General features: G+C 42.6%; 1 protein-coding gene across 1 annotated transcript in view; it reads right to left on the bottom strand.

Moving 5' to 3' along the window:
* The window catches only part of LOC128657313 (oocyte zinc finger protein XlCOF7.1-like), a 116,828-nt gene that overhangs the window by 61,208 nt on the left and 41,922 nt on the right, over positions 1–13,698 (bottom strand). Inside the window, exons 5-6 of the mRNA XM_053711607.1 lie at positions 13,322–13,420; positions 13,097–13,183 (exon numbers count right to left, since the gene is read on the bottom strand). Coding sequence (XP_053567582.1) covers positions 13,097–13,183; positions 13,322–13,420 — 186 coding nt within the window. The remainder of the gene's footprint in view (positions 1–13,096; positions 13,184–13,321; positions 13,421–13,698) is intronic.

The following is a 13,698-nucleotide window of genomic DNA, read 5'->3' on the forward strand; positions in this document are numbered from 1 at the left end:
ACAGCATGCATTGGCTCAAATGAAGCCTGCTGCAAAACTTTAAGAACTAAATTAGGGCTCCATGGGGGAGCAAAAGGTTTAAACACAGGGCCTGTATAAAAGCTGGAACATATGCCAGACATTTATGCAAAAGGATAGATAACGCAGAAATCTGACCCTTTAGAGTACTGACCGATAAACTCTTATCCAGTCCACCTTGAAGAAAAGACAAAATATGGGGAATCCTCAATCCGCTCCAGGAGAACTCCTTAGATTCACACCAGGAAAGATATTTACACCATATCTTATGGTAAATCTTGCGAGTAACCGGTTTTTGAGCCTGAATCATAGTTTCAATGACCGCATCAGAAAAACCACATTTAGACAGAACTAGGCATTCAATCTCCAAGCAGTTAGCTTCAGAGATTATAGATTTGGATGGAGGAAAGCACCCTAAAGTAGAAGGTGCCATCAGATCCAACTCTGGAACCCCCCACTTGAGGGATATCTGAGAGAACACTTCCGGATGGAGAGCCCACTTCCCGGGATGAAGGTCTATCTGCTCAGAAAATCTGCTTACCAGTTGTCCACTCCTGGAATGTGGATGGCAGATAAGAGACAATTGTGAGTTTCCGCCGACTATAGAATGCGAGTCACCTCCTTCATGGCTAAGGAACTCCGAGTCCCTCCGTGGTGGTTGATGTAAGCCACTGAGGTGATGTTGTCCAATTGGAATCTTATAAACCGGACCAACGACAGTTTTGAAGCCACACTGATAGGGCATTGAAGATAGCTCTCAACTCCAAGATGTTTATGGGAAGAGAGGACTCTTCCAGTGAACACAGGCCCTGAGCCTTTAGAGGGCCCCAAACAGCTACCCAGCCTGACAGGCTGGCATCCGTAGTCACAATTTCCCAGGAAGCTCTCAGAAGGTAAGATGCCCCGAGACAGATGTTCCTATTACACCCACCATGAGAGAGGGTCTCTTGTTAGAGTGTCCAGATTTATCCTTTGAGATAAATCTGAAAGATCTAAGTTCCATTGACTGAGCATACAAAGCTGCAGCGGTCGTAGAAGGAACTGAGCAAAAGGAATGATGTCCATGAATGCCACCATCAAACCAATCACCTCCATGCATTGGGCCACAGATGTGTGAAAGGCAGACTGGAGGAAGCAAGAATCTTGTCTTTTCTGACCTCAGTCAGAAAAATCTTCATGGACAGGGAATCTATTATAGTCCCTAGGAAACACCTTTTTGGTAGATGGAACAGGAACGTAGAAAAGACAACAGCATCTCTGTATGAGATTGGGCTAGTTGAAAAGATGACGCCTAAACAAAGATGACTTCCAGAAAAGGCGCTACAGCAATTCCCTGGGATCTGATCATAGCCAATAGCGCCCCCAGAACCATTGAGAATATTCAAGGAGCTTTGGCAAAAACCATAGAAACTGGAAATAATTCCAGTGAATGGGAACATATAAATACGTGTCTTTCAGGTCTATGGAAGTCATGTAAAGAACCTTCCTTGACCAATGTAAAAATGGAACAATAGTTTCCATCTTGAGGGACGGAACCCTGAGGAATTTGTTTAGACACTCTAGATCCAGGATGGAACGAAAAATTCCCTCCTTTATGGGAATCCAAAAAGATTTGAATAGAATCCTAGACCTACATTCTTTAGAGGGACTGGAACAATAACTCCAAGGGAGGATAGGTCCTTCACTCAATTTAAGAAGGCCTCCCTCATTACCTAGTTTGAGGATAATCTAGACAGGAGGAGTTTTCCCCATGGAAGGCAAGACTAGAATCCTATTCTGTAACTCTGGGATACTATGCCATGGTGTATCCAAGCCTGCCAAAAAAAGAAAGCCTGCCCCCCACCTGATTTAAACTCGCTATTAGATTTGTTCCAGGGCTGACTGGATTGTCAAATGGACCTTGATTGGTCTGGAAGAGGAGACCTTCTGTCCCTTAAAGTTGCGAAAGAAACGACAATTAAAAGTCTGTCAACCCCTAGGTCTATTCTTCTTGTCCTGGGGAAGGAAAGATCCATTTCCACCTGTAAACTCAAAAAAATATTCCGCCAGACCAGGTCCAAACAGAGATTTCTTATAAGGTAAAGCTGTAAAGCTTGATTATAGATTCCCTACAGCCTCTAGGGAGAGAGGGGGGGGGGTTAGGTTTTAGCCCTTATGACCTGAAAAGCTTGCCAAGATTTTAACCAAGAGCCTTGCGGGCTAGCACAGTGAAGCTAGATATTTTAGCTCCCAGTCTAATCACCTGAACTCATCTGAAAAAAAAAAGAGCCGACATGTGTACATAATACTTATTACACTGTGTGAAAACAAAATTACTCATTATTCAGTGAGTACATAATACACATTGTACTGAGTTAACATAATATTAATTACACTGAGTGTACATAATATTGAATATACTGAGATAACAAATACTCATTATACCGGGAGTACATAATACTCATTACACTGAGTGAACATAGTATTCATTATACTGTGTATACATAACACTCATTACACTGAGTGAACATAAAACGCATGACACAGTGAGTACATAATAATAAATACACTGTGTGTACATAATACTCATTATACTGAGTGAACATCGTACTCATTACACTGTGTGAACACAATGAGTACATAACACATAATACACTGAGTGTACAGAACCCATTACACTGTGAGTCATCACACTGTGTCAACATAATATTTATTACACTGTGTGTACATTATATGCAGCACACTGTGTGTACATAATACTCATTCCACTGTGTGTACATAATACTCATTACACTGTGTGGATGTGTGTACATAACGTAATACACTGTGTGTAGATAACTCATTACACTGTGATACATACTGAGAACAAAACACATATTACACTGTGTGTATATAACCTAATACACTGTGTGTACATAATATTTATTACACTGCGAGTACATAACCTCATACACTATGTGTACATAATACTCCTTACACTGAGTGTACATGACACTCATAACACTGAGTGTACATAATACCCTTACACTGAGAGCATATGTTATTCATACACTTAATAAAATGTACTCCACAAATATCAGCTGAGCATGACAAATACCATGCATTTGTCATGCCCACATGACTTGAACTCTGGTCTCTCCAGCGGGTACAGAAAGTGAACTTATAAGACTTAATACACAGTTAACATAAAATAATGTAAATTACAGCCATTATACTGTGTGTACACAGTATTCAATATCGGCAGCCTGCAGATCCTCCCTCACAATCTCTATGAAAGAGAACCCTCTATACTAATGGCTAAAACGTACCCGCCCACAATGGGGGAACAACTGCGTACCTCAAAATAGGACTCTCAAGCAAGTCTGACTAGGTACAGCCTAGAATGCGAAAGTGGCAACTACCGCAATCGCAAACAGCTAGGTGGAGGAAACAAAATAACAGGTTCCAGTAACATAGGCCTACGGCATATAACTAATAAAAAGGCAGGGCATGGGGAAAAATTCTCTAAGTCAGAAGACTCTAACTGCACCATAAACGGTCCAGTCCCTCAGCAGTTATTAAAACGAGGGAAAATAAAAACAATACATACAGGGCTCCTACCACAATATAAGCCATAATTGTATGCAAACAGACCGTGCAGGGAAATAAAGTGGAACATCTAACTGTGTGCACATAATACTGTTTCCTTTTAGAGCCAGTCCTCCATTATGTTAAAATAGTCACAGAAGCGGCAAATCCCTGATTATGTAAATGCTCAGCCGTAATCTTAGAGATCAGTATAAAAATCTCTATTTTATGTCAAACACATAAAGTGTCAAAGATCTGTCCTGTCCGCAACTCCAAAATTAATCTTTAACTAAGTCTCAGCATAGATCCACATGAGCATTAACCTGTTAAGTGCTGCTGTCCTTCCATACCTAGAAGGCAAAGGCACTTACCTTGGATCCAACTGCAGGACAGATGCTGCAACTTAGGTGTGTTAGGTACTTTACTCCCTGTCATGGACCTGTAGGAAAATAAAGAACAGAGTTACCAACTCTGGCTTTTTTCAAAGGGGAAGCAAAGTGTTAAAATTAAAGCAAGGACTACCTCGCCGCCTTTTAACTGCTTAAAAGCCACCACTACTCTTACTGAAGAGATTGACGTGGACACAGGTAAACCGCAATCCTTGCTTGTAGGGAAAAGTACCCATAAAAGAAACAGAATTTATGCTTACCTGATAAATTACTTTCTCCAATGGTGTGTCCGGTCCACGGCGTCATCCTTACTTGTGGGAATATCTCTTCCCCAACAGGAAATGGCAAAGAGTCCCAGCAAAAGCTGGCCATATAGTCCCTCCTAGGCTCCGCCCACCCCAGTCATTCGACCGACGGACAGGAGGAAAATTATAGGAGAAACCATATGGTACCGTGGTGACTGTAGTTAGAAAAAATAATTCATCAGACCTGATTAAAAAAACAGGGCGGGCCGTGGACCGGACACACCGTTGGAGAAAGTAATTTATCAGGTAAGCATAAATTCTGTTTTCTCCAACATTGGTGTGTCCGGTCCACGGCGTCATCCTTACTTGTGGGAACCAATACCAAAGCTTTAGGACACGGATGAAGGGAGGGAGCAAATCAGGTTACCTAAACGGAAGGCACCACGGCTTGCAAAACCTTTCTCCCAAAAATAGCCTCAGAAGAAGCAAAAGTATCAAATTTGTAAAATTTGGCAAAAGTGTGCAGTGAAGACCAAGTCGCTGCCTTACATATCTGATCAACAGAAGCCTCGTTCTTGAAGGCCCATGTGGAAGCCACAGCCCTAGTGGAGTGAGCTGTGATTCTTTCAGGAGGCTGACGTCCGGCAGTCTCGTAAGCCAATCGGATGATGCTTTTAAGCCAAAAGGAAAGAGAGGTAGAAGTCGCTTTTCGACCTCTCCTTTTACCAGAATAAACGACAAACAGAGAAGAAGTTTGTCTGAACTCTTTTGTAGCTTCTAAGTAGAATTTTAGAGCACGGACTACATCTAAGTTGTGTAGCAAACGTTCCTTCTTTGAAACTGGTTTCGGACACAAAGAAGGTACAACTATCTCCTGGTTAATATTCTTGCTGGAAACAACCTTTGGAAGAAAACCAGGCTTAGTACGCAAAACAACCTTATCTGAATGGAACACCAGATAGGGCGGAGTACACTGCAGAGCAGATAACTCTGAAACTCTTCTAGCAGAAGAAATAGCAACCAAAAACAAAACCTTCCAAGATAATAACTTAATATCTATGGAATGTAGAGGTTCAAACGGAACCCCTTGAAGAACTGAAAGAACTAGATTTAGACTCCAGGGAGGAGTCAAAGGTCTATAAACAGGCTTGATCCTGACCAGAGCCTGAACAAATGCTTGAACATCTGGCACAGCTGCCAGACGTTTGTGTAGTAAGACAGATAAAGCAGAAATCTGTCCCTTTAGAGAACTCGCAGATAATCCTTTATCCAAACCTTCCTGCAGAAAGGAAAGAATCTTAGGAATTTTTATCTTATTCCATGGGAATCTCTTGGATTCACACCAACAGATATATCTTTTCCATATTTTATGGTAAATCTTTCTAGTTACCGGTTTTCTGGCCTGAACTAGAGTATCTATCACAGAATCTGAAAAACCCACGCTTTGATAGAATCAAGCGTTCAATCTCCAAGCCGTCAGCTGGAGGGAGACCAGATTTGGATGTTCGAATGGACCCTGAACAAGAAGGTCCTGTCTCAAAGGTAGCTTCCATGGTGGAACCGATGACATATTCACCAGGTCTGCATACCAAGTCCTGCGTGGACACGCAGGAGCTATCAAGATCACCGAGGCCCTCTCCTGTTTGATCCTGGCTACCAGCCTGGGAATGAGAGGAAACGGTGGGAACACATAAGCTAGGTTGAAAGTCCAAGGTGCTACTAGTGCATCCACTAGAGTCGCCTTGGGATCCCTGGATCTGGACCCGTAACAAGGAACCTTGAAGTTCTGACGAGACGCCATCAAATCCATGTCTGGAATACCCCATAATTGAGTCAACTGGGCAAAGATCTCCGGGTAGAGTTCCCACTCCCCCGGATGGAAAGTCTGACGACTCGGATAATCCGCTTCCCAGTTTTCCACACCTGGGATGTGGATCGCAGATAGATGGCAGTAGTGATCCTCCGCCCATTATATTATTTTGGTCACTTCTTTCATCGCCAGGGAACTCCTTGTTCCCCCCTGATGATTGATATACGCAACAGTCGTTATGTTGTCTGATTGGAATCTTATGAATCTGGCCTTTGCAAGCTGAGGCCAAGCCCTGAGAGCATTGAATATCGCTCTTAATTCCAGAATGTTTATCGGGAGAAGAGACTCTTCCAGAGACCATAGTCCACTAGACTGGCGTCGGTCGTGACAATGACCCACTCTGGTCTGCGGAAGCTAATTCCCTGGGATAGATGGTCCAGGGTCAGCCACCAACGGAGTGACTCTCTGGTCTTCTGATCTACTTGAATCACTGGAGACAAGTCTGTATAGTCCCCATTCCACTGTTTGAGCATGCACAGTTGTAATGGTCTTAGATGAATTTGTGCAAAAGGAACTATGTCCATTGCTGCAACCTTCAACCCTACCACTTCCATGCACTGAGCTATGGAAGGATGTGGAACAGAGTGAAGAACTTGACAAGCGCTTAGAAGTTTTGACTTTCTGACATCTGTCAGAAAAATCCTCATTTCTAAGGAATCTATTATTGTTCCCAAGAAGGGAACTCTTGTTGACGGAGACAGAGAACTCTTTTCTATGTTCACCTTCCATCCGTGAGATCTGAGAAAGGCCAGAACGATGTCTGTATGAGCCTTTGCATTTGAAAGGGACGACGCTTGTATTAGAATGTCGTCCAAGTACGGTACTACTGCAATGCCCCTTGGTCTTAGAACCGCTAGAAGGGACCCGAGTACCTTTGTGAAAATCCTTGGAGCAGTGGCCAACCCGAATGGGAGGGCCACAAACTGGTAATGTTTGTCCAGAAAGGCGAACCTTAAGAACTGATGATGTTCTTTGTGGATAGGAATATGTAGGTACGCATCCTTTAGATCCACGGTAGTCATAAATTGACCTTCCTGGATAGTGGGTAGAATCGTTCGAATGGTTTCCATTTTGAACGATGGTACCCTGAGAAATTTGTTTAGGATCTTTAAATCCAGAATTGGTCTGAAGGTTCCCTCTTTTTTGGGAACTACGAACAGATTTGAGTAAAATCCCATTCCTTGTTCCGTCATTGGAACAGGGTGTATCACTCCCATCTTTAACAGGTCTTCTACACAATGTAAGAACGCCTGTCTCTTTATTTGGTTTAAGGATAAGTGAGACATGTGGAACCTTCCCCTTGGGGGTAGTTCCTTGAATTCCAGAAGATAACCCTGAGAAACTATTTCTAGTGCCCAGGGATCCTGAACATCTCTTGCCCAAGCCTGAGCAAAGAGAGAGAGTCTGCCCCCTACTAGATCCGGTCCCGGATCGGGGGCTACTCCTTCATGCTGTTTTGTTAGCAGCAGCAGGCTTCATGGCCTGCTTACCCTTGTTCCAGCCTTGCATAGGTTTCCAGGCTGGTTTGGGCTGTGAGGCATTACCCTCTTGCTTAGAGGATGCGGAATTAGAGGTCGGTCCGTTCCTGAAACTGCGAAAGGAACGAAAATTAGACTTATTCTTGGCCTTGAAAGGCCTATCTTGTGGAAGGGCGTGGCCCTTTCCCCCAGTAATGTCTGAGATAATCTCTTTCAATTCTGGCCCAAAGAGAGTTTTGCCTTTGAAAGGAATGTTAAGCAATTTTGTCTTGGATGATACATCCGCTGACCAAGACTTTAGCCAAAGCGCTCGGCGCGCCACAATTGCAAACCCTGAATTTTTCGCAGCTAATCTAGCTAATTGCAAAGCGGCATCTAAAATAAAAGAGTTAGCCAACTTAAGTGCGTGAACTCTGTCCATAACCTCCTCATACGGAGTCTCTCTACTGAGCGACTTTTCTAGTTCCTCGAACCAGAACCACGCTGCTGTAGTGACAGGAACAATGCACGAAATGGGTTGTAGGAGGTAACCCTGCTGTACAAAAATCTTTTTAAGCAAACCTTCCGATTTTTTATCCATAGGATCTTTGAAAGCACAACTATCCTCAATAGGGATAGTAGTGCGCTTGTTTAGAGTAGAAACTGCCCCCTCGACCTTAGGGACTGTCTGCCATAAGTCCTTTCTGGGGTCGACCATAGGAAATAATTTCTTAAATATAGGTGGGGGAACAAAAGGTATGCCGGGCTTCTCCCACTCCTTATTCACTATGTCCGCCACCCGCTTGGGTATAGGAAAAGCGTCGGGGTGCACCGGAACCTCTAGGAACTTGTCCATCTTGCATAATTTTTCTGGAATGACCAGGTTGTCACAATCATCCAGAGTAGATAACACCTCCTTAAGCAGTGCGCGGAGATGTTCTAATTTAAATTTAAATGTCACAACATCAGGTTCAGCTTGTTGAGAAATTTTTCCTGAATCTGAAATTTCCCCATCTGACAGAACCTCCCTCATGGCCACTTCAGATTGGTGTGAGGGTATGACAGAACAATTATCATCAGCGCCCTCCTGCTCTTCAGTGTTTAAAACAGAGCAATCGCGCTTTCTCTGATATGCAGGCATTTTGGATAAAATATTTGCTATGGAGTTATCCATTACAGCCGTCAATTGTTGCATGGTAATAAGCATTGGCGCGCTAGATGTACTAGGGGCCTCCTGCGTGGGCAAAACTGGTGTAGACACAGCAGGGGATGATGTAGTATCATGTCTACTCCCTTCATCTGAGGAATCATCTTGGGCAATTTCATTATCTGTGGCAGTACTGTCCTTACTTTGTTTGGACGCTATGGCACAATTATCACACAATTTTGAGTGGGGAGACACATTGGCTTTCACACATATAGAACATAGCTTATCCGAAGGCACAGACATGTTAAACAGACTTAAACTTGTCAATAAAGCACAAAAAACGTTTTAAAACAAAACCGTTACTGTCTCTTTAAATTTTAAACAGAGCACACTTTATTACTGAATATGTGAAAAAGTATGAAGGAATTGTTCAAAATTTACCAAAATTTCACCACAGTGTCTTAAAGCCTTAATAGTATTGCATACCAATTTTCAGAGCTTTAACCCTTAAAATAACGGAACCGGAGCCGTTTATCAATTTAACCCCTATACAGTCCCTGTGACTTTACCAAGCCCAGAGGGGAATACGATACCAAATGACGCCTTCCAGACACTTTTCCAACAACTTTCTGGTCCTCACACATGCATCTGCATGTCTTGCTCTCAAAAACAACTGTGCAGTAATGGCGCGAAAATGAGGATTAGCCTACAACTGGAAAGGCCCTCCCTGACTGGAAAAAGTGTCTAACACAGTGCCTGCCGTTAAAAAAACGTTCCCCAAGTTTATAAGTGTGAATTATCAGCATAAACATGAATAAAATGTCCAAATAAAGCAATCGATTTAGCCCATAAAAGTGTCTACCAGTTTTATAGCCCATATTAAGCCTGTTATTCTGTTTGAAACTAAGAAAAATGGCTTACCGGTCCCCATGAGGGGAAATGACAGCCTTCCAGCATTACACAGTCTTGTTAGAAATATGGCTAATCATACCTTAAGCAGAAAAGTCTGCTAACTGTTTCCCCCAACTGAAGTTACTTCATCTCAACAGTCCTATGTGGAAACAGCAATCAATTTTAGTTACTGTCTGCTAAAATCATCTTCCTCTCACAAACAGAAATCTTCATCCTTTTCTGTTTCAGAGTAAATAGTACATACCAGCACTATTTTAAAATAACAAACTCTTGATAGTAGAATAAAAAACTACAACTAAACACCACATACTCTTAACCATCTCCGTGGAGATGTTGCCTGTGCAACGGCAAAGAGAATGACTGGGGTGGGCGGAGCCTAGGAGGGACTATATGGCCAGCTTTTGCTGGGACTCTTTGCCATTTCCTGTTGGGGAAGAGATATTCCCACAAGTAAGGATGACGCCGTGGACCGGACACAACAATGTTGGAGAAATTAAAATCTTCAGACTCCAACTTCGCACAACCTCTATTGACAGAGGCAAAGAGAATGACTGAGGGTTATGAGTAGGGCAGTTACATTTAACAGCTTTGCTGGGGTGCTCTTTGCCTCCTCCTGCTGGCCAGGAGTTGTATAACCCACTAGTAATTGGAATGACATTGTGGACACTCCACGTCATAGGAAAGAAATGTAATTTTATTAGATTTGTAAATTCAGATGTTACATAAAATATTTAAAATATATTACAAATTTGAAGGTATGAAGCATGTACACCCAAAACATATTTCAGAACTTAAATTTACATATAATAGTCTGTAGATTAAATAATGTTCCACTACTGTCATTGCATTAAAAGGATATTTACAGTATACTGCAAAGTACCAGATGCCAATTTATTACTATATTTATTAATGGCCAACATGTCTGAGTTTACAATAAAATAAGAGTTTTCAGCATACCATTTAATGAACTAGAAGAGGGATAGAGGGCACATCTGTGTATCATTTACATGAAGCAGAGTGTGAAGAAAAGAGAAGAGAGGGCATGCGTGTGTACCACTCACATGAAGCAGAGGGTGAGAGAGGGCATGTGTGTGTGCCATTTACAAGACGCAGAGGGTGAGAGAGGGCATGTGTGTGTACCATTCACATGAAGCAAAGGGTGAGAGAGGGCATGTGTGTGTTCCATTCACATGAAGCAGATGGTAAGAGAGGGCATGCGTGTGTACAATTCACATGAAGCAGAGGGTGAGAGAGAAGGGAAGAGAGGGCATGCGTGTGTACCATTCACATGAAGCAGAGGGTGAGAGAGGGCATGTGTGTGTACTATTTACATGAAGAAGAGGGTGAGAGAGAAGGCAAGAGAGGGTGTGAATGTGTACCATTTGCATGAAGTAGAGGGTGTGAGAGAAGGGAAGAGAGGGCGTATGTGTGTATCATTTACATGAAGCAGAGGGTGAGAGAGAAGGGAAGAGAGAGCGTGTGTGTGTACCATTTACATGAAGCAGAGGGTGAGAGAGAAGGAAACAGAGGGTATGTGTGTGTACCATTTACATGAACCAGAGGGTGAGAGAGAAGAGAAGAGAGGGCATGTGTGTGTATCATTTAGATGAACAGAGTATGAGAGAGAAGGGAAGAGAGGGCATGTGTGTGTGTACCATTTACATGAACCAGAGGGTGAGAGATAAGGGAAGAGAGGGCATGTGTGTGTACCATTTACATGAACCAGAGGGTGAGAGAGAAGGGAAGAGAGGGCATGTGTGTGTATCATTTACATGAAGCAGAGGGTGAGAGAGAAGGGAAGAGAGGGCATGTGTGTGTATTATTTACATGAACCAGAGGGTGAGAGAGAAGGGAAGAGAGGGCATGTGTGTGTGTGTGTATCATTTACATGAACCAGAGGGTGAGAGAGAAGGGAAGAGAGGGCATGTGTGTGTGTGTACCATTTACATGAACCAGAGGGTGAGAGAGAAGGGAAGAGAGGGCATGTGTCTGTGTGTACTATTTACATGAAGCAGAGGATGAGAGAGAAGGGAAGATAGGGCATGTGTGTGTATCATTTACATGAAGCAGAGGGTGAGAGAGAAGGGAAGAGAGGGTATGTGTGTGTATCATTTACATGAAGCAGAGGGTGAGAGAGAAGGGAAGAGGGGGCATGTGTGTGTACTATTTACATGAAGCAGAGGATGAGAGAGAAGGGAAGAGAGGGCATGTGTGTGTATCATTTACATGAAGCAGAGGGTGAGAGAGAAGGGAAGAGAGGGCATGTGTGTGTGTGTCATTTACATGAAGCAGAGGGTGAGAGAGAAGAGAAGAGAGTGCATGTGTGTGTGTATCATTTACATGAAGCAGAGGGTGAGAGAGAAGGGAAGAGAGGGTGTGTGTGTACTATTTACATGAAGAAGAGGATGAGAGAGAAGGGAAGAGAGGGCATGTGTGTGTGTACTATTTACATGAAGCAGAGTATGAGAGAGAAGGGAAGAGAGGGCATGTGTGTGTGTGTGTGTATCATTTACATGAAGCAGAGGGTGAGAGAGAAGGGAAGAGGGGGCATGTGTGTGTACTATTTACATGAAGCAGAGGATGAGAGAGAAGGGAAGAGAGGGCATGTGTGTGTGTACCATTTACATGAACCAGAGGGTGAGAGAGAAGGGAAGAGAGGGCATGTGTGTGTATCATTTACATGAAGCAGAGGATGAGAGAGAAGGGAAGAGAGGGCGTGTGTGTGTATCATTTACATGAAGCAGAGGGTGAGAGAGAAGGGAAGAGAGGGCATGTGTGTGTGTATCATTTACATGAAGCAGAGGGTGAGAGAGAAGGGAAGAGAGGGTGTGTGTGTACTATTTACATGAAGAAGAGGATGAGAGAGAAGGGAAGAGAGGGCATGTGTGTGTGTACCATTTACATGAAGCAGAGGGTGAGAGAGAAGGGAAGAGGGGGCGTGTGTGTGTGTGTATCATTTACATGAAGCAGAGGGTGAGAGAGAAGGGAAGAGAGGGCATGTGTGTGTGTATCATTTACATGAAGCAGAGGGTGAGAGAGAAGAGAAGAGAGTGCATGTGTGTGTGTATCATTTACATGAAGCAGAGGGTGAGAGAGAAGGAAAGAGAGGGCATGTGTGTGTGTACCATTTACATGAAGCAGAGGGTGAGAGAGAAGGGAAGAGAGGGCATGTGTGTGTGTATCATTTACATGAAGCAGAGGGTGAGAGAGAAGAGAGTGCATGTGTGTGTGTATCATTTACATGAAGCAGAGGGTGAGAGAGAAGGGAAGAGAGGGTGTGTATGTACTATTTACATGAAGAAGAGGATGAGAGAGAAGGGAAGAGAGGGCATGTGTGTGTACTATTCACATGAAGCAGAGGGTGAGATAGAAGAAAATGCAAGGTAGGGGTGTGAACCAAATAGATTTTATTATTACAATCTGTCTGTACTGAGGCTCATCATTAACATAGGGGGAAAACATTTCAGAATCTGAGTTTTCTAACTGTGAAGCTTATACCATAGATCACTCACCTGCAGAGACATCTGATGGCTGAACATTCTGTACAAGTTCTTCATGTGATCCTGTGTCTAGATGTTCATCACTGTGACCTGTTAGTTCTAATAAAGAATACAATGAGTTTTTTGGTTAAATGGATTTAAGTGCAGTTATCTCACACAATCTGATTATACAGTAATATTACACAACACATCAGTATTTTACAACATTACTAGTAGCTTCTGCCATAGATCTGTTACCTGCAGAGACGTCTGATGGGGTTTCCACTGGCTGAATATTCTGTACAAGGTCTCCATATGCTCCTGTGTCTAGATTTTCATCTCTGTGACTTGTTAATTCTAATAAAGAATAAAAATCAGTTTATTTTGTTAAATGGATATGAAACTATTTTACTGGATATATATACTGGATATATATATATATATTAAAATATGTTGAATTAAGAACAAAAACAAAGTATCTGATTTTGGCTTTTTGCATATAAAACATTTACATATATAAATGAATATATAATTGGTTTAACATTAATCCCGCTTTACCCTTTAAATGTGTTTTTATTATTTTTGTTGGGTAAAAAACTTAAATTATGCTTACCTGATAATTTTCTTTTCTGCTG

The sequence above is a fragment of the Bombina bombina genome, chromosome 4 (genome assembly GCF_027579735.1).
Source record: "Bombina bombina isolate aBomBom1 chromosome 4, aBomBom1.pri, whole genome shotgun sequence".
In the NCBI taxonomy this organism is placed as follows: domain Eukaryota; kingdom Metazoa; phylum Chordata; class Amphibia; order Anura; family Bombinatoridae; genus Bombina; species Bombina bombina.